The sequence below is a fragment of the Salmo trutta genome, chromosome 18, assembly GCF_901001165.1.
Source record: "Salmo trutta chromosome 18, fSalTru1.1, whole genome shotgun sequence".
NCBI classification, from domain to species: Eukaryota; Metazoa; Chordata; class Actinopteri; order Salmoniformes; family Salmonidae; genus Salmo; species Salmo trutta.
Genome location: NC_042974.1, coordinates 43,076,068 through 43,100,299, shown reverse-complemented (window position 1 = coordinate 43,100,299; position 24,232 = coordinate 43,076,068). Strand labels below are relative to the sequence as shown.

Below are 24,232 nucleotides of genomic sequence, written 5' to 3'. Positions count from 1 at the left end.
CTGTTACTAAAGTAGGTGGCAGCAAAGGCCTCTCCAGCCCAGCTTTTCTTTAAATATTCAATTTCTCCTATTTTGAAATGTAACTCTTGTAGGAAAAGCACATATGCTGACAATCTCTTTAAGTGTTCAAGAACCATATGCTTTTTTTCCATCATGGAGCCTGTGTACATTTCATGCAATAAGTTGGATTTTGTTGGTCTTTACTTAAAAAATTAAAGTTAACCTTGTCTGTTCCATCTATCATTGAAGAACTAGATAAAACATTTTAGCAAGCATGTCATATGAGGGCGGTGGGCATTTCATGGAATGGAAGAGTCATAGTATGAATACAGTACATATTTACTGTATACAGTGGCCACATCTCAAATTATATCTAACCTATATGTAAACAGAGTGCCTGACTTGTGCCTGACCTTTTATTCCAAGCGCTAAAGGTCCCGACGCTTCTGCACATGTGCGGATCACGTTCTGCGCATGTGTTTATTCTCAACTTTATGCACAGTCTCTGCTCTACTCCTAGAGAACAGGCTACTCTGGCGGATGGTGCTCATTTAATAACGTTTGATCAATGCTGAATCAATGTCTGCATGATCACATAGTTTTCTACGTAACAGAACCCAATATATTAGCATAGTACAAAGTTACTGTAAGACACCACTACTCATGTTGCCAAAACTCAACAGCATGCAACACTAGGCAAAATACACAGGTAGGCTTTTCACCTGTAAAACTAGAAGAATTATCATTCACAACTGACAGTGAGAAATGTGAAGGGAAGGAGACCACAAATGTGTGCATAAAGGTAAAGAAACACATGCGCAGAAGCTTCAGGACCTTTAGTGCTGGGAAAGAAAGATCCAGAAAAGTTGAATTCGCACCCACTGCCATATGTACATTGTCCTGGATATCAAAACAGTACTATGATCATCATAACATCAACTTTTCCAACCCCAAGGTTCACTTATGGTGCTTGACTCTTCTGTCACTGTTGATTGATTAGTCTATCAGAGCTTGTTGTTTAGCCAGCAGCATACCACCCTGCATCCCACTACTGGCTTGCTTCTGAAGCTAAGCAGGGTTGGTCCTGTTCAGTCCCTGGATGGGAGACCAGATGCTGCTGGAAGTGGTGTTGGAGGGCCAGTGGTCTAAAATAAAATATCCCAATGCCCCAGGGCAGTGATTGGGGACATTGCCCTGTGTAGGGTGCTGTCTTCCAGATGGGATGTTAAATGGGTGTCCTGACTCTCTGAGGTCATTAAAGATCCCATGTCACTTATTGTAAGAGTAGGGGTGTTAACCCTGGTGTCCTGGTTAAATTCCCAATCTGGCCCTCAAACCATCATGGCTACCTAATCATCCCCAGCTTCCAATTGGCTCATTTATCCCTCTCCTTGTAACTATTCCCCAGGTTGTTGCTGCAAATTAGAAAATGTTCTCAGTCAACTTACCTGGTAAAATAATGGATAAATAAACTAGTCCACTGAACTACAATTAAGAAAGAAAACATATTATGAGAAATTCTGAAATACAGAATGAGTAAACAATTAAAGAAGGAGCATCCTAAGGGAGAAAATGTGAAGATGCCAAGCTATATCAAAATAAAACACATGCTGCTTTTCATACACTGTGTATACGATAATGTTTAATGTATACAATAATGTTAGGTATTATCAACAGTAAAAAACTCTCAAACGTTTAACGGCAGCATACTGTAAATTAACGTGCATTGTGGAAAAATTGTTGAATTTCAAATGGTACTGTAATTCCACCCCACAGAATACAAAGTCGTACCATATCTATGGAGCGCCAACAACCTTTTGAATTGAATTTATTTTGGGTAACATACATATACAACAAAGGGAAAAATGTGGACCCAGAGGAAATCACTTAAAAGTATTAATTAAAATGTTTGTTTTCAAAGTGGTCCTCGATGGTTACCACTAGTAGGTGCATGGTATTGTTGTTAATGGCTATATTTGTTGCACCTTTTAGTGAGAATACTGTACCAATTTAACGCCTATGTGGTTATAGTGCCCTATCAATTTAAAATGTATAGGGCATAGATTAGAGTGGCAGACAGTCTTAAACCTTAAATGGTTGAGCATTTTCCCTTGTCCTTTTGGTCTGTTTTGCCTTGTAGTTGCTGCCAGTTTGGAAGACTTGCACTTGAAGTGCAAGTGATATAAAACACCAAATATGCATTAATATGCTGTAATGCATAAACGATTCATCAAGCAGCCAACCTGCTTGCACCAATCTCTTGTAATTACAGTAAAATACTGTGAAATACAAACCCATACCCTAAATAAATGTAATTCATTCATCCTTTAATCATGACATTATATGAATGTCCTGTGCAACCTATCTTAAACATTTTATGAATGTCGACACAACTGAGCATATTTTGTGTTTTGGCAACCTATCTCTTGTAATGTACCCACACTGTTCCCACAACCTAACTAAATGTTCTGGGAACCTTTAAAGAACTCAGAAAGGCTGTTCTACCATCATTCATGAAACATAAAAGTAATGTTTATGCACCCCGATACAAATATTGTCTGAATGTCTTCATCTCATATAAAAACTGGCTATCCTACCGATCCTCGACTTCGGCGATGTCATTTACAAAATAGCTTCTAATACTCTACTCAGCAAACTGGATGCCGTCTATCACAGTGCCATCCCTTATACCACCCACCACTGCGACCTGTATGCTCTAGTCGGCTGGCCCTCGCTACATATTCGTTGCCAGACACACTGGCTCCAGGTCATCTACAAGTCTATGCTAGGTAAAGCTCCACCTTATCTCAGCTCACTGGTCACGATAACAACGCCCACCCGTAGCACGCGCTCCAGCAGGTATATCTCACTGGTCACCCCCAAAGCCAACACCTCTTTGGCCACCTTCCAGTTCTCTGCTGCCAATGACTGGAACGAATTGCAAAAATCGCTGAAGCTGGAGACTTATATTTCCCTCACTAACTTTAAACATCAGCTATCTGAGCAGCTAACCGATCGCTGCAGCTGTACATAGTCCATCTGTAAATAGCCCACCCAATCTACCTACCTCATCCCCATATTGTTTTTACTTACTTTTCTGCTCTTTTGTACACCAGTATTTCTACTTGCACATCACCATCTGCTCATCTATCACTCCAGTGTTAATTTGCTAAATTGTAATTACTTCGGTACTATGGCCTATTTATTGCCATACCTCCTCACGCCATTTGCACACACTGTATATAGACTTTCTTTTTTTTCTATTGTGTTATTGACTGTACGCTTGTTTATTCCATGTGTAACTCTGTGTTGTTGTTTATGACGCACTGCTTTGCTTTATCTTGGCCAGGTCACAGTTGTAAATGAGAACTTGTTCTCAACTGGCCTACCAGGTTAATAAAGGTGAAATAAATAAATAAACAACTGGACAGTTTTGTGTTTTGGGAACCTATCTCTTGACATATCCCCACAATGTTCCCACAACCTAAAGAATAATTCTTGGAACCTTTAAAGAACAGACTAAATGTGTTCTGGGAACATTCTTGTAACATCAGGCAAATGTTTTATACAAACGTTCCATAATCATCCATAGGTCTGGAGAGTTTTTGTGTTACTGGAACTTTAACAGAACCAATTTTGTTTTGAAAGGAAAACATTACTGGCACATTGTGTTATAACATTAACTGGAAACCTAATGAGAACTTTGGGGCGAATGTTCTGTGGTGGTTGTTACAGATGTTGTGCACAACATGTTAGTTAATGTTAGGAGAACATTCCAGGGATATTTATAATTTTTTTTACGAGAAAAAATATATTTTGTTATCAAAGCATTATTTGAATGTTTTAGGGATGTTATCACCCTAATGTTAGATAAAATCCTAACTAGAATTTATTAGGAACCTTAGATAATGTTCTGGGAATGTTCCCGGTTTGCTTGGATGGCGTCAGCGACTGCATAGCTATGACAGCACGCTTTACTCACCAGCAAAACCAGCAATTTGAGTGACAGTTTTAAGTAGGTTTGTATATACCTTTGAGGGTCAAATACCATTAAAATGTAGACGAGAGACCTATTCCAAATGACTTTGCCATCTACAAAATGTATGAGTGGCCCTGTGCTATTTAAATCTCTGAGGTCTCACAGGTGATAATAGGTCAAAAAGAGCGCAGAATTGAGTTACCAACATGACAAGACTCACCACATCCCAAAGCAAACCATTATATCAGCATCAATATATTATGGTACCTACATTATTCCAAAAATAAGGAAAATCGTGTGGGCCTATGATGTAGAAGGCTACATTATAGTTACCATGTTTATTGAAATGTAGGCCCAATTACAATGTATAAAACGTTTCAACAAGTATTTACAGTTGAGCAATGGGAGGGTCTTGGTGTTGATAGGCGGGTTGGCAGCGGGCCGCATCGCTAGTCTCGTTTCCCTCCGCTATTTCTAAATTCAATCTGAATAGGACAATATCCAAGCGGGAGAGCTGTGGGAAAGAGCTTACCCGGGAGTTTGTCCGCCTCCACCGAAGCAGCCCGAGCTCTAAACTCAGGTTGTACTTGGTCTCGGTCTGTCTGTGCGTGGAGCTCTGTGGCCAGAGAGAGAGAGAAAGAGAGAGAAAGAGAGAGAGAGAGAGAAAAGAGAGAGAGAGAGAGAGAGAGAATGAGGAAGAACTCTCAGTGCACCTTTTTGTCCTCCGATATGCAGATTTTCTGATAAAGCATCAGTTATCTGATCATCTCATACAGGTCGTGGAAAACTGCGAGTGTATGGGAATCTTTAACTATTTTTTCTTCACCTAGGTATCTCGCCTTGATCTCCTATATAACCCAAGACGAATGTGAGCTGTAATAGGCTACTTACTACTGACGGCTCTTGCAGCTCTCTATTGGCATTTTCACGTCTAGGCTAGGATACAACAACTACTATTGCTGACTTATTCTGTCTGTGGATCTTGCCGTTGCGTCTTAGAAAAGGTATGATTATGTTACTATTGTTATCATTAACATATCAATATTGGGTATTTGTGTGGCACAATCTTCTTACAGCAAGTTTATTCCAGGCGATCACCCAATAGTCGATGGAGCGGCGGAGTGCTTACTTCGAAGATAGAATGTTGCCGCATGTTTTGGCTAGCCTATACTATTCCGCATAGGGTATTCTATTGTATACGGATCTACTGGGATTAGTAGACTATTCTGTCTAAGATCAAAACGGTAAAGCCTTGATGGAGACTTCTATTGAGACTATATTAGCTTTTGAGAATACCTCAATTTGTAGGTATTGGTTTTCCTTCTTGCGCTTCCTTGCTCGCCTGCCTGCAACAAGAAGACGTGGTCGTTTGCGCTAAACAGCATTGCCATGTTTCCAGATACCGATATGGAAGTGAAAGTTGTGTTAAACGTGCCTTCACATAGCCTACACCCGCATAGATTGATTCATGTCGGCAATAGTTGGCTACATAAGCCAAATAAGAACCCATTTGCGCCACTCCATTGCGCAAAATGCATTCACGTAGCCTATGCTGCTTAATTGTGCAGGTTGTGCGGTTGCATTGTGGTGATGGGGATTTCTAATATGCGGATTCAATCTGTGGATTAGGAAATTGGTGTTTTCTATTGAATTTTCTGTAGGTCTAGTCATTAATATATAAAATGTAATAAATTGATGGTAACGTGTAAAACAATAGAAATCACACAACCGTCCATTTACAAGTAGCCTTTCTATTGTTAATCTAACCAGAATAGTAGGCGTTCAACCCGGTAAAGATGCACTAAAGGCGGTACAAAATTGTAGACTATACACGGCGTGACCATCCCTCCATCATGTATTTCTTATATACCCTCAACAGATTGATAAACTAGACCTAAATTATTAGTTATCATATTTAGCCTACTGTTTTATTAATTTCTTATTCAAGTTCATTTTAATATAGAGCTATGTAAAGCAATAATTCATCACTGTGAAAATATGCCTATGGAAAAGATGGCTTAAACTTAAATTATATGGTAAAGTAGTCTATTATAATCTTGGAAAACAGAAAAGAAAACATTCTCCTGGGTAATTTTACTTATAACAACGTTTCGACCCTTAGGTCTTCATCAGGCTTCCAGTCTATTATAATCTTGCCTAGATCTTTGCGTGTCTGCTTCTTTTCTGACTACATTGATGCTGAGTTGTCCAGCCCGGTGAGTAGTGTCGCATCCCTCCCGCTTCACTGGATGCTTCCCTTACCCGCGGTGTCTCATCGCATTTAGCAGGCAATGCACACTCAAGATCTTCTCTCTCCCCTCTTATTTCAAAGGTCGGGGAACCGGTCATTATAGAGCAGGGATGGGCAACTAGAGGCTGACTTTTTTTAGGAACTCAGTCGGGGTCTCAATTTACTGTTGAGAGTTAGTTAGGATAGAAGAATAGACCAGATGCAATTTCGAAATTTGTTTGTGCATCATCAGTTTTTCTTCTCACTCAATTAGCCCATGTCAGCTATTTTTTTAGATTAATAAATTAGTCCAGCTATCTAAACTTGTAGTAATCATGGTCGAATTACCCACCTGGGGCCCCTATTGATTTTGTTAGTCAGTCTCACTCAGATATCATATTAAATAAGGCAAACATTTCTCTCCACCCTATGGTAAAATGTGAAGAATTATAGGAAATTAGCTGTAAAACACCAATAAAAAATCTCTGCCCCATGGCAAAATGAGTAAAATTGCATGAAAGTTGTTAGAAATTGCAAAACGTTCTCTCAGTCCCATGGCAAAATGTGTAGAATTGCAGCAAACTGCAACATTTATACACCCCATGGCAAAATGTGTAGATTTGCAGGAAATTAACGCAAACATACATTTTTTCTCTAAGCTGTTAAGAGGGCGGCCGCTAAAATGTTTTGCTCGCAAGGTGGGGGACCCCCAAAATGCCCGCTTAGGGCCCCAAAAAGGCTAAGTCCCACTCTGACTGCATATGTTGGTATGGATGTGGATATGCAGACCCACAAGCCAGCCCCTCATGATGAGTTCACATTTTTTTGTGGCCTCCACCCCCATGAAAGTTGCCCATCCCTGTTATAGAGCCTTGTAAAAGATTCTGGATGCAATCAATCAGTCATAAACTGCAATGCATGTGACATATCTGCATAATGTTCCCTACAAAGCATATGAAATATGTGAAAAGTCATTATCCCTGCAGAGAATCAATAAAAAGGAATCTGCTGCTTCCTCCCTTTCCTCCAACCAAGAGGCAGACCCTATATGGTTGGTTCTCTTATAGGCATCACAGCTCCTCACCAGGGAAATTATCCACCAATATGCAATTGATATGAAATGTATACTATGGTCATATTATATCATTAACGTGAATTACTACATTGTTTTAACACTATTATTACAATGAGAGGAAATTGTGTTAAATTTCCAGTCATTCCAACCCTTTCATTTCCCCCCTCTCTGCAGGTTTAGGAAGCAGAGGAAGTGAACCACTCCAGAATCATGGGACACTTTCAGATCTCCCCCATTCTCTCCCTTGGCCTTCGGTTCGTGGTTGTCATAGCGATCCTGTTCCTCAAATTCCAACATGTGACGGCTATGTCCTCGGACGTGGACTTTGATCAGTTCGTGTCTCCTACTGCCAGCAGCAACATTACTGTGTGCACCACAGCAGGCACAGCATGCGAAAAAGGGGTGATTCTGCCTATCTGGGAACCTCAGAATCCCTCGTTCGGGGACAAAGTTGCACGGGCGACAGTCTACTTCGTGGCCCTGGTGTACATGTTCCTCGGAGTATCCATCATCGCTGACCGTTTCATGGCATCCATCGAGGTCATCACCTCTCAGGAGAAAGAGATCACTATTAAGAGACCCAACGGAGAGACCACCACCACCACCGTGCGGATCTGGAACGAGACCGTGTCCAACCTCACGCTTATGGCCCTGGGTTCTAGTGCCCCTGAGATCCTACTGTCCGTCATTGAGGTTTGTGGACACGGTTTTGATGCGGGAGCCTTGGGCCCCAGCACCATCGTGGGCAGCGCCGCCTTCAACATGTTTGTCATCATCGGCATCTGTGTGTGGGTGGTGCCCGACGGGGAGGTCCGTAAGGTCAAGCACCTGCGCGTCTTCTTCGTCACAGCCACCTGGAGCATCTTCGCCTACATCTGGCTCTACCTGATCCTGGCTGTCATCTCCCCTGGCATAGTGCAGGTATGGGAGGGCCTGCTCACCCTCTTCTTCTTCCCCATCTGCGTGTTGTTCGCCTGGGTCGCTGACCGACGCCTGCTCTTCTACAAGTATGTCTACAAGCGCTACCGTACCGGCAAGCAGCGGGGCATGATCATTGAAACCGAGGGTGACCGTCCGCTCCCGTCCAAAGTCGACATCGAGATGGATGGGAAGATGCTCAACTCTCACGCGGCGGACTTCCTGGACGGGCCTCTGGGGCTGGACCTGAACGTGAAGGACCTGGATGAGGAGGAGACCCGGCGCGACATGGCCAAGATCCTCAAGGAGCTGAAGCAGAAGCACCCAGATAAGGAGGTGGAGCAGCTGATTGAACTGGCCAACTACCAGGTATTGAGTTCGCAGCAGAAGAGCAGGGCCTTCTACCGCTGCCAGGCCACCAGGCTCATGACCGGCGCTGGGAACATCCTGAAGAAGCATGCAGCCGACCAGGCCCGCAAGGCCATCAGCTTGCACGAGGTCCGCTCTGATGTGGCTGATAACGACCCCGTCTCCAAGATCTACTTTGACCCCGGCTCCTACCAGTGCCTGGAGAACTGCGGCACAGTGGCAGTGAACGTGCTACGCCGAGGTGGCGACCTGACCAAGACTGTGTCGGTGGAATTCCGTACGGAGGATGGATCAGCCAACGCGGGCTCGGACTACGAATTTACCGAAGGGGTGGTGGTGTTCAAGCCCGGAGAGACCCAGAAAGAGATCCGCGTGGGTATTATCGATGATGACATCTTTGAGGAGGACGAGAACTTCCTGATCCATCTGAGCAATGTCAAAGTGCTGCTGGCAGAGGGGGAGGAGGTAGAGAACCCAGAGACCAATCACGTGGAGGCGGTGGCCTGTCTCGGTCTGCCCGCTACAGCAACCGTGACCATCTTTGACGACGACCACGCCGGCATCTTCACGTTCGAGGAGCCGGTGGCGCACGTGAGTGAGAGCGTGGGCACCATGGAGGTGAAGGTGCTGCGTACATCGGGTGCACGTGGGGTCGTCATGGTGCCCTACAAGACTGTGGAGGGCACGGCACGCGGAGGTGGAGAGGACTTTGAAGATACTCACGGGGTCTTGGAGTTCCAGAATGATGAAATCTTGTAAGTTCATATTTTACTTGTGTACAGTGAAGGTTCTTATAAGTTGTTATTTAGTTTATATGTGGGGCTGACATTACACTGCTTATAAGCATACTATTATACTTTTTTTGGCATTTACATTTGAAGGAATACTTTCAGCCAAATTTAAAAAAAAGTGAATAGGTTATTGAAATATGTAGTATAATATATGAATCTGTATCCACCAATGCAGTTTATTGTCAGTATCTTTAGATATGCATGTGTAGTCTATGCTGATGCTGGGTTTTGTTTGTCTGTGAATGCATGTCTTGATGAGGATGATGTGGTGGATGCTGAGTGTGTTTGTGTCATGTCGTGGTCGTGGTGCAGTGGACTGCTCCTGTGCCGTTAGGAGACGTCCTCAACTCCCTTACTTTCCGCTCTCCTCTTTGCTTCTTCTTTCATTCATTCATTCATTCTTTCATTCATTCCCTCATTTACTTATTGATGTATTTATCGAATGTGTGATTTCTGCTGAGTTCTCAGCAACTTTCGATCGCACTCAGATTTATCCATGTTTGATCGCTACTCATTCATTTCAGTGGCATGACTAGCCTGAACTCTTTAAGCTTGACTATTGCTGATGTGTATTGAATTGATTGCTTAGTAGACAATCTGAGTAGAAATGACTGACTTGACATTCTGGGTTAATGATCAGGCCAGGCTCAATACTGTTCTGGAAAAGAGCATTTCATATTTCTATACATTAAGGTTTGGCATGTTAATTATTTTTTTAAAGGACAAGAACTACTTGTCTCTCTCTATTCCCCTCTTTCCCTTCCTGTCTCCCTCTGTCCCCATACTCACCCTCTTTGACATGCAGGGGACGAGTGAGACAGATGAATGAAAAGGGCTCGTTTTTAAACAGATTCAAAGCAGATGTTTAGGTTCAGCTTTCCAAGGCCCATTGCATAGTTTCCATAGTGTAGCTCTCACGGCACTGCTAAGTGGATTTTAATAACACTTGTCTAAATGAAATGATGGAGTGTCAGAGGCGAGGGGCCGGCGGTTCTGTAAGGCAGACCTTCTACTCCATCCTATAGGAACCTGTAGGACCCAGTAGACTACAGTCTAACCGCAGCTCTGGGAAAGGAGTGGAATGAATGGTGGAACTGGATTTTGAATTCATTCGAGTTTTCGGCCTGGAATGGAATGGTGTTAGCTGACTGTTGTATTTTTCCTTGCAAGGTGTAATTTGATTTAATATGGCAATATAATATACCATGAGATTAGATTAGTTTATTAGTCACATGCACAGGGTCGCAGATGTAATTGCAGAGTACAGTGAAATTCTTAAGCTCGGAGCTCCAACAGTGCAGGTCAAAATGAGAAGTGAATGTCCCAGAGGGAATGTCCATAAGGGAGCAGCAGGGGGAGAAATGATAAGTGAATGTCCCAGAGGGAATGTCCATAAGGGAGCAGCAGGGGGAGAAATGAGAAGTGAATGTCCCAGAGGGAATGTCCATAAGGGAGCAGCAGGGGGTGAAATGAGAAGTGAATGTCCCAGAGGGAATGTCCATAAGGGAGCAGCAGGGGGAGAAATGATAAGTGAATGTCCCAGAGGGAATGTCCATAAGGGAGCAGCAGGGGGTGAAATGAGAAGTGAATGTCCCAGAGGGAATGTCCATAAGGGAGCAGCAGGGGAGAAATGAGAAGTGAATGTCCCAGAGGGAATGTCCATAAGGGAGCAGCAGGGGGTGAAATGAGAAGTGAATGTCCCAGAGGGAATGTCCATAAGGGAGCAGCAGGGGGAGAAATGAGAAGTGAATGTCCCAGAGGGAATGTCCATAAGGGAGCAGCAGGGGGAGAAATGATAAGTGAATGTCCCAGAGGGAATGTCCATAAGGGAGCAGCAGGGGGTGAAATGAGAAGTGAATGTCCCAGAGGGAATGTCCATAAGGGAGCAGCAGGGGGTGAAATGAGAAGTGAATGTCCCAGAGGGAATGTCCATAAGGGAGCAGCAGGGGGAGAAATGAGAAGTGAATGTCCCAGAGGGAATGTCCATAAGGGAGCAGCAGGGGGAGAAATGATAAGTGAATGTCCCAGAGGGAATGTCCATAAGGGAGCAGCAGGGGGTGAAATGAGAAGTGAATGTCCCAGAGGGAATGTCCATAAGGGAGCAGCAGGGGGAGAAATGATAAGTGAATGTCCCAGAGAGAATGTCCATAAGGGAGCAGCAGGGTGTGAAATGAGAAGTGAATGTCCCAGAGGGAATGTCCATAAGGGAGCAGCAGGGGGAGAAATGAGAAGTGAATGTCCCAGAGGGAATGTCCATAAGGGAGCAGCAGGGGGAGAAATGAGAAGTGAATGTCCCAGAGAGAATGTCCATAAGGGAGCAGCAGGGGGTGAAATGAGAAGTGAATGTCCCAGAGGGAATGTCCATAAGGGAGCAGCAGGGGGTGAAATGAGAAGTGAACATCCCTGAGGGAATGTCTATTATGGGAGCAGCAGGGGAGAAATGAGAAGTGAATGAAACAATAATAAATATAATAATACATATTTACAGCTGTAACAATGATAATGTCCATAGTGGGAGAGGACAGGGGGTGCAGGTAGCTGCCTAGTGGTGGCTATTCAGCAGCCTGATGGTCTGGGGGTAGAAGCTATTAGCCTGTCCGACAGTTTTTGCCATGATGCTCCAATACTGCCCGCGTCGGAGTGATGGAAGCAGGGAGAACAGGCTGAGGTCCTTGATGATCTTCTTGGCCTTCCTGTGACACCTGGTGTTGTAGGTGTCCTGGAGGGCAGGCAGTGAGCACCCAATGGTGCGTTCGGCTGAGCGTACCACCATCTGTAGAGCCTTGTGGTCATAGACATAGTCTCAATCTACCTCATTGGTTTCATTTCCACCAAAATTATACCAGTATCTACATATAAACCTTTTATTCAATATCTTGCCAAAGTATATTTCATGAATTTTATTCGAGCAATATTTGGACCTAAGTAATGTTAACCTCTGAGTGGGTAGGAGTCTGTATCACAGTTTCATTTTCAGATGACATGCAGGCTAAACCTCCTACCGCCAGAGAGCTGGAAGCACATGCGTTAAATGCCTCCCAACAGGCCCTTGAAAAGATAGATCCCAGAAGGGGAGAGGAAATTTTTACTCCGGAAAAATGAATTACAAAGTGGATGATCTAAATTTGAGTGCCCGGGGGCTGCCTCTACCCTAATTCAGCTGCAAACTCCCTCATTCCTTTGTGTCACAGTCAAGCCAGGAGAGAAGTTTTAGCCCTCTCCTCTTTCACTCGGGATTTTCTTCCCATCAGAAAGCAAAGTGTAATTTTTCTTCAGAATTGAATGTGAGGGCCTGAGTAGCCCTGCTTGGAGACATGGGCTAGCGCAGTGGCTGTGATTGCTGTTTGTTTGACCGGAGTACAGGTTGGGGAAATGACTGGAGAGTGGAAGATTGGGCAAATGATGGTGTTTTCAGCTCTCTGCTTTTGTCCTCTGTAGGAAGGATAGAGCAACTAATGTGAGGATGGACAGAAATAGCAAGACAAAAGAGAGAGATGGAGAGAATCTTTATCATTTAAAATGTACAGTTGCATTGTGGTATAGCAAAGCACATTTATGCACCGTCGTTTTCAGTCATTGAATTTCAGGCTGACGGTACGAGGAGCTGGATAGAGATCCTTATTAACAGAGGAATTTCAATTAGTGCAAGCTGCCATAGCCTCTTGCTATGCTATTCATTGGCCCCACCACACCATGACACTCCGCATCCTCCATCAGTCCCTCCCGTGTGAGTGATTGTCACATCCAAGCCGCCGTCCCTCTAGAGTTTAGTCATAAGTCGGTAATGAGGCTTTTGTGAGGTCCGTATCGCAGTCTCTCCTCTCTGACAGGCCTGTTGTACAGGAATACAGATTCATTTAATTAGCATGTATAATCAACAGCCAGCCATTTGGGAGATTTTCTTTCTGTCTGTTTCAGGGGCACGACGGTGGCAGTGGTGACACCAGTCACCAGTGCTGTTCTGTGGTTTGGTTCACAGATGTCATGGCTAGTGTAGGTCCATTAGATAGACATGTTCTTATGGATTACCCTGTCGCGTTATAAGGAACTATATCCTCAAGCCTTTAATAACCGAAAGTTGTGACTGTGTGTGGACATGATACAGAAAAGCTGATCTTGGATCTGTTGATCGGTTTTGGCCTCCATTCTCTATGTGAATTGTCTCTGGTCCCAGGCCTGTTTAGTTTCTATGACTGTGGCCATGGTATCTATGACACGGTGTAAAGTCGACCCCAGCTATGTGAGGACTGTCGCCCTTCAGGGGTAGGAGATAAAGGCCTGTGTTTTATGCAGTAATTTGCTGGCTGGAATGGCCAGTGTGCTTGTTGACGTTTAGATGTGAACCTTTTATAACTGTCTTCCTCCCAGGGCTGTAAGAGGAGTAACAGGTGGACATAACTCCTGCCAAAGTAGTGATATTACCATGTGCTCAGTAACCGGAGAACACATGCCCTTCACACCCATGGAAACCTCTGCTAGAGGTGTGTGTGTTTGTGTCTGCGTAAATAAATACATGTACAATCTTTGTCTATGTTATAAGTCTTCCTATCTTTCTATGTGTTCATATCCTGTGTACAGTATACCTCTACATTCAGGAGTGTGAATGTGTGTGTTCATGGGACTGACATCATGATGTCATGGCTTTGGTGTCCCTGGGCTGTTTACATAAGCAACATGGCTGCTCAAGGTGTGAAATAACCTTCTCACACTGATCTCACCCTGCCAAGGCTACTGCTGCCACTGACATTTGCCCCGGTTCACATCACAACAATGCCATAGATGAGTTATGGGTAAAAACAGACATGGAACACAGAATGTCAGTGACTTATCCCAAAAAGATGTTCATTTCTGCTTCCCTAAACTAAATGTCAACTTCTTGTTTCTACTCTCTCCACCTCCACCACGTTTCATCAGAGTTGTTGTTTTTTTGCTTTGTCATTTTGTCCCTGTTTTGTGCTGGTGCAGTGTGGCAGCACAGCCAGGTCAGTGGAGAGAGAGAGGAAGATGAAGAGGGTGAGTCGTTTGACAAATGAGCCCAAACCGGCTGCCTCCACAGAAAGGTCATGGACTAAGCAACAGATGTGATGAAGGAGAAAAGGAGGGCATCTCCAGGCTCCAGGTATATGAGACACAGGAACTGGGGAACCAGTAGGAGAGGACAGAGAGAGGGCCTGAGGGACAGCTGGAGGGAGAGAGAGAGAACATGGAAAAGGGGGAGTAATGGGATAGATAGAAAGAAAGTGAGAAAAGGGGTGATGGAGGGAGAGACAGAAAGAGAAAAGGGAGATAGAAAGAAACAGAGAGAGACAGAGTAAGAGAGTAAGAGAGAAATAGATTGCATTAGTGAGTGGACTGGGAGTGAGGATGAAAGATGAAACAAAGCAGTTGGCATGGATATCAGGCAAGCCTTTGTAGTGGATTAGTGGCTTTAGAAAGTGCTGTTTAGGATGTTTTTCACTGAGCTGCCAGTGGACAGATTAGAATAACTTGGAGTCTTCTTTTCCACTGCTCCCATCTTATTAGACTGCTGACACAGCACAGTCACAGTTACTCTGATGACATGATGGATGCAACGGCCACACACACAACCAGGCATTCACATATTCTCTCTTTATCTCTTTATGTCTTCTCTCTCTTCTTTCTCTCTCTTCTTTCTCCTCTTTCTCTCTCTCTCAATCTCTCTCTCTCCCTTTCCCTTCTCTCTCTCTCACTCTCTCTCTCACTCCCTCTCTCTCCATTCTCCCTTCTCCCCCCTCTCTCTATCCCTTCTCCTGCCTTTCTCTCTCAGTCTATCTCCCTTCTCCCTCTCTCTTGCTCTCTCTTTCTTCCACAGTCTCTCTCTCCCTCTCTCTCTCGTGCTCCCTCTCTCCCCCTTCTCCCCCTTTATCTCCCTTCTCTCTCTCTCTCCCTCTCTCTCTCTCTCTCACTCACACACATACACACACACACACACACACACACACACACACACACACACACACACACACACACACACACACACACACACACACACACACACACACACACACACACACAATTAAATACACACATCTCAATCCAGTTGTCATGTTATGATCAACTGCCACCACATATGCACACACTTATTGCAATCTGTGAGCACTTACAAACCTCAATCTACTTTTCATGTAACATCATACACATAAACACACACACACACGCACGCACGCACGCACACACACACACACACACACACACACACACACACACACACACACACACACACACACACACACACACATAGGCTCAAAAGTACACACACACACCCACATAAACCATTTTTTACAAAGTCTTTAAGTACTTAACTTCCAAACCTCAATCCACTTGTCATGTAACCATTATCCCTGCGCTGTCAGTTAGTGGCCTCTTATTCTGAAGAGAAACTTTTAAAGCTGTCTGGATTTTCTCCTGCTTTCACCAAATTGTTTGTCTGACAGGATTAATATGGTGGGCTCAGGGGCTCCATCCTAACTCAACTGACTCCACTGCTCTCTCTCCCCTCCTGTGCACATATCTGTACTACGGTGACTCAGAAGTGACACTTTTTACAGTGGGTTGGGATGGGATAAGTCATGACTTCCTGAGAAAGAGAGAAAATAGTTTTAAGAGATTATTTCAGACATCCACCCCAATATTCAACAGCCACTTAGAACGCTAACCTAGTGTAGAACTCAACTCGTGGAGACGGTATGATGAGGACTATGTCTAGTATGGTCCTTCCCAAACACATACATATTGTCTGTACATCATTTGTTCAGTAGACCAGACTTCTCCTCTGGCAAAGGTCTCATTTCCAAACTAGATTGGTACTGTACTTTTTCCTGAGTTTAGGGATCTGGATTGAGGGCTTTTAAAAGGGAGGCGGACACACAGATAATCTTTAATATAAATGTCACTTCATTCCCCCACCTGCATAGCTAAGTAGGTTTTATAAATGGTTATGAGCCCACTAATGCTCTTATTTTGATATTAATTCTTGGGAAGACAGTGCCATGGAAGGCAATTTATCCACATTAGTCAATGTGAGTGGAGTGCTGGAGAGTGTGCCAATGTTTGTGTGTGTGTGGGTGTGTGTGTGTACAACTGTGTGTGTGTGACTGTGTGTGTGTTTGTGCGACTGTGCAACTATGCACGTGTGTGTGTTCTAAAAACATGTTCTGTCTATTTATGAGAGCATATTCTGAAATTTGTGTGTGTGTGTGTGTGTGTGTGTGTGTGTGTGTGTGTGTGTGTGTGTGTGTGTGTGTGTGTGTGTGTGTGTGTGTCTGTGTTTTGATGTATGTATTCACCTCAGCTAGTAAAGACACCTGCCACCGATGCTAAACAATCCCACGACATAGATGATTATTCTACTAGTGGAGTGCTCAGGGTAACCGCAGCGACTGCTTTTGCAGTACGTGGTCAAGTGTTTCCTCTGTAGTAAAGCTGAAACCATTTCACGCTTTGCTGGGCCCGCGTGGCTTTTATGTGACTGCATTTTCAACCTTCTCAGACACAGAGAGAGAAAGAGGAAGTGAGAGAGCGAGAGAGAGAGAGAAATAAGAGTGCAGCTTTCAGAGCCAAAGCCCCCCCTCTTGAATCCGTAATGTCGGGCAGGGGCTTAGCACAAACACTGATGCAAGATCATGGCACAGCTCCAGACTCAGAACATGGCTTCTCTCGTTCACCCGGGCCTCCACTGCCCGGCAAGAATGAGCTCCTCTCTATTTCCATACACCACATATCTGGAATAGTTCTGGTAAATTTGGAACAGGAGCTTTCCTAAAAAGGCTTTGAGACGTCCTGTGTGGCATGGGAGAGTTGTTTTAGAGCCAAAAGAGGATTCTGCTCTGTACTCTCCCTCTCCCTCGTTATCACTCCCTTCATCTCTATCATTACTCCCTTACTTCTCGTTGTCAGTACATCTCCGAGCATCTATTTGAGCCTGGCATCAGCAGTGCGGTAGAATGGGCTGTTATAATATAGGTGTTGTTCACACACACACACGCTTGATTATGTTTGAAACCTGGAGCCTCGCTGCAGGCTTAAGGGATATCCCAACCTGATATCTCTAGCTGATATTCTCCTGAGTTCCCCTGATACACCAACCACTGATATCTCCCCCTGCTTCTAACCTGTGTATATCTCTTCTAGTACGTGCCTCTGCTCAGTATCCTGTGGCTCAGCTCTGTGACACCTTCATCTCAGACCGTCTGTGTCTGGTTCACTCTTATCTCCTCAACAGCAACCTGGATTGCAAGGCATCATGGAAATAACCGGCGGGTCCTATCTGACCTTTTTTACCAGTCATATTTTATCTCACTGAGTCACATGGGGGGCCTTTTCGAATTCCGTCATATCCGTAACCAGTCATACCCGTAGTGTTATGGAGGTGACATGGTATTACGGGGATGACTTATGATGGGGTTATGAATGTATTACCCCTAGCTGTAGTGAACTCGTCCATACTGTTACCCCCCCCCTCCCCCCACCAACCCCTGCTCTGTGACATTTACCCCAGTGCTCCACAGGGGCACAGTAAGGCCAGGTGTAGAGGGAACAACGCTGTACATGTATCTATTCCTTATACATGCCAGAGGAAGTGGAACAGATAATACATGACGGCACCAGCGCTGTGTGCGTGCTGCTGCTATTATTCAACTGATAAATTCTAGATGTGCTTCATGTCAATGCCGTCCTAAGGGATTTGGTCCCAGTCCCTGGCCTCTCCTGATGGGGAATACTGTGACAGGATTTCCCAAACAGGATTAGAATGGTGGCGTTTTCAATCCGGCCAAACATCAGGGAGAATCACCTAGAATCCCAGATGAGTCACTTACAGTGTTCTCTCTCTTCAGCTACAGCGAATGTTCACTCTCTCCCAAACACACCAAAGAGCTTTTTAACTAATCAGGCTAATTTTAGGTATTTAATATCCGGAAAAGTGCTATTTACTGTAGCTGTGAAGGTTCAGCTCACCTGATTAGCAGTTACATCTGTAAACCCCTTGTTAAGAGGGCCGGCTCATAGTGGATCACCTACCTGCAGATGACTCACTCTGTCTAAGGGGAAGAGCGGGAAAGAGAGAGAAACTGAGAGAAAGTTAACTAAGGAACAAAAGAGAGCGAGAGAGGTAGTGAATAAATGAATGAGCACGTTTGTCATAGCTGGCAGGAAGCAGATCCGTGGAGGACAAGCCTATCCCATATTCCCCTTTCCTCGCCTCCGGCCTGTCACCATGACAATTTGTATCTCTCAGGCCGGCTCCCGTCAGATGGATGGCCAGTCAGTGGGAGCATACTGATGGTGATCAGTGAAATATGGAGCGTTTATCAAAGATTTTAATACATTACTGGGAGTAGGCACTCAGCAGGACTCATTCCTCATACCAGGCCCCCTGATACATATGGTCCGATACAGTATACACACACACACACACACACACACACACACACACACACACACACACACACACACACACACACACACACACACACCCACACACACGGATTTATTCACCTCGAAGGTGCATTCTGATGTGTGTGTGTGTCATCTGCCTGTGTGTGTGTGTGTGTCATCTGTGTGTGTGTGTGTGTGTGTGTGTGTGTGTGTGTGTGTGTGTGTGTGTGTGTGTGTGTGTGTGTGTGTGTGTGTGTGTGTGTGTGTGTGTGTGTCTGTCTGTCAGCTGGTGTGGCTGAGGTCTGGAGGTCCTGACAGCAGGACTCTGAGTTAATAAGCCTGGCCTGCCTTGTTTCTTGTTCCAGCACCAGATGTTCAAAAGCCTCAAGATCTTCACTGTGTGTGTGTGTGTGTGTGTGTGTGTGTGTGTGTGTGTGTGTGTGTGTGTGTGTGTGTGTGTGTGTGTGTACGCGCGAGTGAGTGAGTGCTTGTTACCCTGCGTTTGTTCCTAAGTCTGTGTCCTCTATTTACCATCGTTTTGTGTTTGTGTAGGTGTGATTGTCTGTTTTTCTGTCTCTTTCTCTGTGTGGTTGTGTGCATGTGTGTGCACATATGCATGTGTGTCAGTCTGTTTTCCTTTGATACCTTACACCCCGCGCGCCTTGTCCACTGCTGCCAGTAAGATTAAAGCCCCCATGCTGGTGGTTAGCTCAGAAAATATCCTTCATTGAAGACCCACCCACCTGGCTGAGGTTATCACACATTAATCCACATTGTCTGGGCTTTTTGTCGTATAGTCTATCTATGCATAGCTCTTATCTAGAATACATCTCCCCCTCACAGAAATGACCTGAACATGTTCATAACACCCATCCTGCTGCACTTTCAGAGAGAGGACTGGAATAAACCTAATCTTCCACAGAAATGTTCTCTATGCTCTCTAAGACCTTAACAAGGGATGAGGTGTCAGTTCAATTACAACAAACATCAGTGTACAAGTCCATTCAGGGAGTCTGTTGAAATTCTGTGACTAGTTGAATAGTCCACTATTTTCAATCATTTTTCAATCCAAGAGGACATGTTTCCAATTCATCTCCTGAATAGATAGAGATGAAATTGAGTTGAGCCCAACCCTGTCTGTAGCAGAGGCATAGGGCACAGCCCGGGGCTGTATGATTGACATAGCAGGGCTGTGTCTGTCTGTCTGCTGCTACTTTGAGCTGGTTGTTACTTAGTGGATCAATGTTGTCATTCATTATAGCCTCTTTACTTTAAGAAGGAGAATTGACAGCGTCTTAAAATGGGTGAATGATAGTCAGAGGACATTCTTGTCTGTCTGTCTGTCTGTCTGTCTGTCTGTCTGTCTGTCTGTCTGTCTGTCTGTCTGTCTGTCTGTCTGTCTGTCTGTCTGTCTGTCTGTCTGTCTGCTCTGCTCTGCTCTGCTCTGCTCTGCTCTGCTCTGCTTGCATGTAGGCTAACCTGGAAAAGCAGCTGAACTCATTGCAATGTAGCATGTGACGTCCCAAGATGGTGCAAAGTCGAAGAAGTTAGAAAAGTGCTGCAGGCTTGTTTTTTTCTTCTTACTATCTCTCTCCTTCTCTCTCTCTCTCTCTCTCTCTCTCTCTCTCTCTCTCTCTCTCTCTCTCTCTGATGCACTCACACAGTCACACACCAACACACACACACACACACAGCCCAGGCCTTCAGACAGCCTGGCATCCTACTTTCAACAGAGCCATTATGATGAGAGCTTTGTTTGGAGACAGAGAGACACTTGATCCTAACACAAGACAAATACTAGGAAGGTAACTCTTCCAGCTCTGCCCTCTGCTCTCCTCTTCCCCTGTAGACTAGGTCTGTTCTCAGATCAGCCTCCCCACTGGGCACAGACATCAATTCAATGTCTATTTCATGTTGGTTCAACTTAATGTCATTCAAATGATGTGGAAACAACGTTGATTCAACCAGTGTGTGCCCAGTGGGTCCACACTTCTGGGCTACATCCAGAATGAAACCTTATTCCCTATGTGGCCAAAAGTACTGCTCAACATAGGAAATAGGGTGCCATTTTGGAAGCACGCCTTGTCTGGGTCCTGTGTGTTGTTGTAGTTGAAACCTGGCCTGTTCATTAGGCTGATTTACAGGCTTCCTAAACAAGATGTGGCAGGCAGCAGGTCATCCATGTTGTTAAACTAGATAAACACACAGCCCTGTTTTCATCCAGCATTCACCCAGCTGTCATCTGACCCTGAAACAAACACTGACAGACACTGTCCATGCTCTGCTGTTTAGAGACAACCATCCCGAACCGCTGTAGAGGTATCACAGCAGTTATACACACAGAAAGGCCTAGATAAGCTCAGAGTCACCTGTCACCACTGGCAGGGGATGATACATAAATCAAATCAAATCAAATATGATTGGTCACATACACATGGTTAGCAGATGTTAATGCGAGTTTAGCGAAATGCTTGTGCTTCTAGTTCCGACAGTGCAGCAATATCTAACATGTAATCTAACAATTTCACAACAACTACCTTAAACACACAAATCTAAGTAAGGAATGGAATAAGAGTATATGCATATAAATATATGGATAAGCAATGACAGAGCTGCAATAGATGGTATAAAATACAGTATATACATATGAGATGAGTAATGAGAGATATGTACACATTATTAAAGTGGCATTATTAAAGTGACTAGAGTTCCATTTATTAAAGTGTCCAATGATATCAAGTCTGTATGTAGGAAGCAGCCTCTCTGTGTTAGTGATGGCTGTTTAACAGTCTGAGGGCCTTGAGATAGAAGCTGTTTTTCAGTCTCTCGGTCCCAGCTTTGATGCTCCTGTACTGACCTTGCCTTCTGGATGGTAGCGGGGTTAACATGCAGTGGCTTGGGTGGTTGTTGTCCTTGATGATCTTTTTGGCCTACCTGTGACATCGGGTGCTGTTGGTGTCCAGGAGGGCAGGTAGTTTGCCTTTGCTGATCAGTGTGTGTTTGTGTGTGTTTTTGCTTGTGTGTGCATAGTGTGTGTGCATACGTGTATGTGTGTGCGTGCGTGCGTGTGATCGCTACTCTCCCTTTGTGTACTAGAAGGTCATGTGAGTGTAGTGGCTGTAGGGAGGACTGGGCTGGCTGGCTGATATAAAATATTTATGGCACTGCAGTGTTTAGAGCTCTGTCTCACAGGCAGCACAGCAGTTAGCCTGCCTTTAGCTAGCGGGATGCTAGGCTCCACAGCAGTTAGCCTGCCTTTAGCTAACGGGGATGCAAGGCTCCACAGCAGTTAGCCTGCCTTTAGCTAGCGGGGATGCTAGGCTCCACAGCAGTTAGCCTGCCTTTAGCTAGCAGGGATGCTAGGCTCCACAGCAGTTAGCCTGCCTTTAGCTAGCGGGGATGCTAGGCTCCACAGCAGTTAGCCTGCCTTTAGCTAGCGGGGATGCTAGGCTTCACAGCAGTTAGCCTGCCTTTAGCTAGCGGGGATGCTAGGCTCCACAGCAGTTAGCCTGCCTTTAGCTAGCGGGGATGCTAGGCTCCACAGCTTTGTTCAGCTAGACCGGAGAATGTTTAAAATGTTACAGTAGCTGTTCAGCACGAATACAGTGTCTGTTTAGTAATTTGTGCAATAAGCATGATGGCTTTTTAAAGCGGCAATATCTAACTTTTTGAGCGACCTGACAAAATATGCATTGAAATTTGAGTTATAGATCTGTCATTCTCATTGAAAGCAAGTGTAAGAAAAGCAATATATATGTTCTATGTGCGCTATTCCTATGCCTCACGTTTTTAAGTTTCGTTTTTGCATATTTTATTTTGGGTTTTATACACCAGCTTCAAACAGCCAAAACTACAATATTTTGGTTATGGAAAATATATTTCCAGTGGTTTAGATTGTCAAATCAAATTAAATAAAATTGTATTTGTCAAATGCTAACTTACAAGCCCTTAAGCAACAATGTGTTCTTGGGCACAGGGACTATGGTGGTCTGCTGACAAATGTTGGTATTACAGACTCAGTCAGGGACAGGTTAAAAATGTCAGTGAAGACACTTACCAGTTGGTCAGCACATGCTCGAAGTACACGTCCTGGTAATCCGTCTTGCCCTTGCCCTTGTGAATGTTGACCTGTTTAAAGTTCTTACTCACATCGGCTATGAAGAGAGTGATCACACAGTCATCCGGAACAGCTGATGCTCTCATGCATGCTTCAGTGTTGCTTGCCTTGAAAGGAGCATAGAAGAAATTTAGCTCATCTGGTAGGCTCGTGTCACTGGGCAGCTCGCGGCTGTGCTTTACTTTGTAGTCTGTAATGTTTTGCAAGCCCTGCCACATCCAACGAGCGTCGGAGCCGGTGTAGTATGATTCAATCTTAGTCCTGTATTGACGCTTTACCTGTTTGATGGTTCGTAGGAGGGCATATTGGGATTTCTTATAAGCGTCCGGGTTAGAGTCCCGCTCCTTGAAAGCAGCAGCTTTACCCTTTAGCTCAGTGTGGATGTAATCCATGGCTTCTGGTTGGGGTATGTAAGTACGGTCACTGTGGGTACGATGTCATCGATGCACTTATTGATGAAGCCAGTGACTGATGTGGTGTACTTCTCAATGCCATCGGAAGAATCCCAGAACATATTCCAGTCTGTGCTAGCAAAACAGTCTTGTAGCGTAGCATCTGCGTCATCTGACCACTTCTTTATTGACCGAGTCACTGGTACTTCCTGCTTTAGTTTTTTCTTGTAAGCGGGAATCAGGAGGATAGAATTATGGTCAGATTTGCCAAATGGAGGGTGAGGGAGAGCTTTGTACACGTCTCTGTGTGTGGAGTAAAGGTGGTCTAGAGTTTTTTTTCTCCTCTGGTTGCAGATTTAACATGCTGGTAGAAATGAGGTAAAACGGATTTAAGTTTCCCTGCATTAAAGTCCCTGGCCACTAGGAGCGCCGCCTCTGGATGAGCATTTTCCTGTTTGCTTTTGGCCTTATACAGCTTATTTTTGTGTGGCCTTAGTGCCAGCATCGGTTTGTGGTGATAAATATACGCCTACAATGATTCTCTACAGTATACTTCCTTGTTTTGTCACATAAACACTCGTCCCGTGTGGCTGAGTTGGTAGAGCATGGTGTTTGCAACGCCAGGGTTGTGGGCTCGATTCCCACAGGGGACCAGTACGGGGGGAGAAAAATGTTAGAAATGTATGCATTCACTACTGTAAGTCGCTCTGGATAAGAGCGTCTGCTAAATGTAAAAAAAAATGTAATAAACTGAAATTTGCCAAACTATTAGAATTTTAGCAACTAGGAAATGGCGAAGCGATTTCTGCATAGTGCATCTTTACATTTATTAATTTTGACCAAGTATGGGTAGCTGCAGCCCAATATGGCGACAGGAGTATGGGCGAGTAAGTGAGTGTGTCGAAAGGAGTGGGTGTATGGAAAGCAAATCAGCTAATTTGGCAGATTTCTTGCTACTCAAGCCC

At 44.5% G+C, this 24,232-nt stretch overlaps 1 protein-coding gene across 2 annotated transcripts in view; it reads left to right on the top strand.

The window, feature by feature from the left end:
- Window positions 1-4,453: 4,453 nt before the first annotated feature.
- The window catches only part of LOC115153336 (sodium/calcium exchanger 1), a 180,317-nt gene continuing 160,538 nt past the window's right edge, over window positions 4,454-24,232 (top strand). For both annotated transcript variants that reach the window (XM_029698675.1, XM_029698674.1), the window contains exons 1-2: window positions 4,454-4,983; window positions 7,459-9,326. In XM_029698675.1, coding sequence (XP_029554535.1) covers window positions 7,495-9,326 — 1,832 coding nt within the window. In that variant the 5' untranslated portion in view covers window positions 4,454-4,983; window positions 7,459-7,494. The remainder of the gene's footprint in view (window positions 4,984-7,458; window positions 9,327-24,232) is intronic.